Here is a 1315-nt window from a genome sequence, read left to right as displayed (position 1 = left end):
GGGGGGGGGGGTGCGGGTTTAGGGGCTGGAGACCTGCTCCGGCGGGTCGGCAGGAGCTTTTTACCGTGAAACCAAGCGGGGGTCGGTGTCACGGAGGAGCTGCGTTCCCCTCCGCTCCGCTCCCCCGGCCTGCGGTGCCGGCCCAGCCCTGGAGTTGGTCGCCTGCTCCCATGTTGCCTCTCCCCCGTCCTGTCCCTCCCGAACTCACTGAGTAATTCATTCCCTCAGCTCCCTCCGGCAGAGCAATGCCTGCACCAGGTAAAGTCCCTTTTATGCATTTATTTAAGGGAAGAATCGTGAAAACGGTAAGTGGTTTACCTTGTTACAGCTGTGCCATTCTCGTCACCTAGGAGAGATTATAAGAGGGCCGTAGAGCGCCAGGTTGTTGGAGTTGTTGTGCTCGGGCTTGGAGACCACGATCTCCGGAGCGGCGGGGGTGCCGGTGCCGGTGCCGGTGCCGGCGGCGGCGGCGGCGGGGCTGGCGAGCGGCGGCTGGAGCGGCTGCGACTCGGAGTCCAGCTCGTGTAGGTTCCTGCGGGACGAGCTCAGGTTGCTGAGCGGCCGCATGACGCCGCCGTTGTACCTGCAGCTGCTCATGGCTATTTCGGTGAAGGGGTTGCTCTCCCGGCGCTGCTGCTGCTGCTGCTGCTGGTGGTGGTGGTGATGGTGGTGGTGGTGGTGGGTGCTGCCGCTGCTGACACTGCTGCTGGGGCTGGCTGCCTGCTGCTGCTGCAGGCTATGGCACTGGTGGTACTGGGTGTACTGGTGAGGCTGCCTGGACGCGCCGGCATGGCTGGAGGGGGTGAGCTCGCTGACGTTCAGCTGGCTGCCCTGCCGGGAGGAGGCGGCGGAGGAGAGCGGCGAGGAGTGAGTCCGGAAGGCGCCGGAGAGGGGCGAGGAGGCGCGGAGCAGCAGGGGCAGGTTATCCCCCGCCGTTGCCGCAGCAGCCCCCTGGTAGGCGCAGTTGTTGCACTGGAGGCATGGGCTCTGCTGCTGGAGGAGGAGGCTCTTGTCCTGCCCGTGCTGCTGCTGCTGCTGCTGCTGCTGCTGCTGACAGTGCGGCGGCGGGCGCTGCTGCTGCTGCTGCTGCTGCTGTTCGGGGCCGAAGCCCGCCGGGAACTGCCGCGGCGCGTCCATGCCGGGGCCGTTAAAGCCGCAGGAGGACCGGGCGGTGGTGCACCCTGCGCAATGCGTTATGGTCGGCAGGGGAGAGTCCTGCTGCCGCCACGAAGGGCCCATCCCGGCTCCCGTAGAATCCAGCCGCCGCGTCCCATTGGTCGGGCGGACCAAAACAATGGGCATCACGTCACCTACG

The 1315-nt window shown here is 66.8% G+C and overlaps 1 protein-coding gene across 1 annotated transcript in view; it reads right to left on the bottom strand.

Moving 5' to 3' along the window:
• Nucleotides 1-1302, bottom strand: part of KCNN2 (potassium channel, calcium activated intermediate/small conductance subfamily N alpha, member 2) — an 89930-nt gene extending 88628 nt beyond the window's left edge. Inside the window, exon 1 of the mRNA XM_014942629.1 lies at nt 755-1302. Coding sequence (XP_014798115.1) covers nt 755-1302 — 548 coding nt within the window. The remainder of the gene's footprint in view (nt 1-754) is intronic.
• Nucleotides 1303-1315: the final 13 nt, after the last annotated feature.

This window comes from Calidris pugnax, unplaced genomic scaffold, assembly GCF_001431845.1.
Source record: "Calidris pugnax isolate Ruff unplaced genomic scaffold, ASM143184v1 scaffold59, whole genome shotgun sequence".
Taxonomy (NCBI): Eukaryota; Metazoa; Chordata; class Aves; order Charadriiformes; family Scolopacidae; genus Calidris; species Calidris pugnax.
This window is presented reverse-complemented; position numbering and strand designations above follow the sequence as displayed.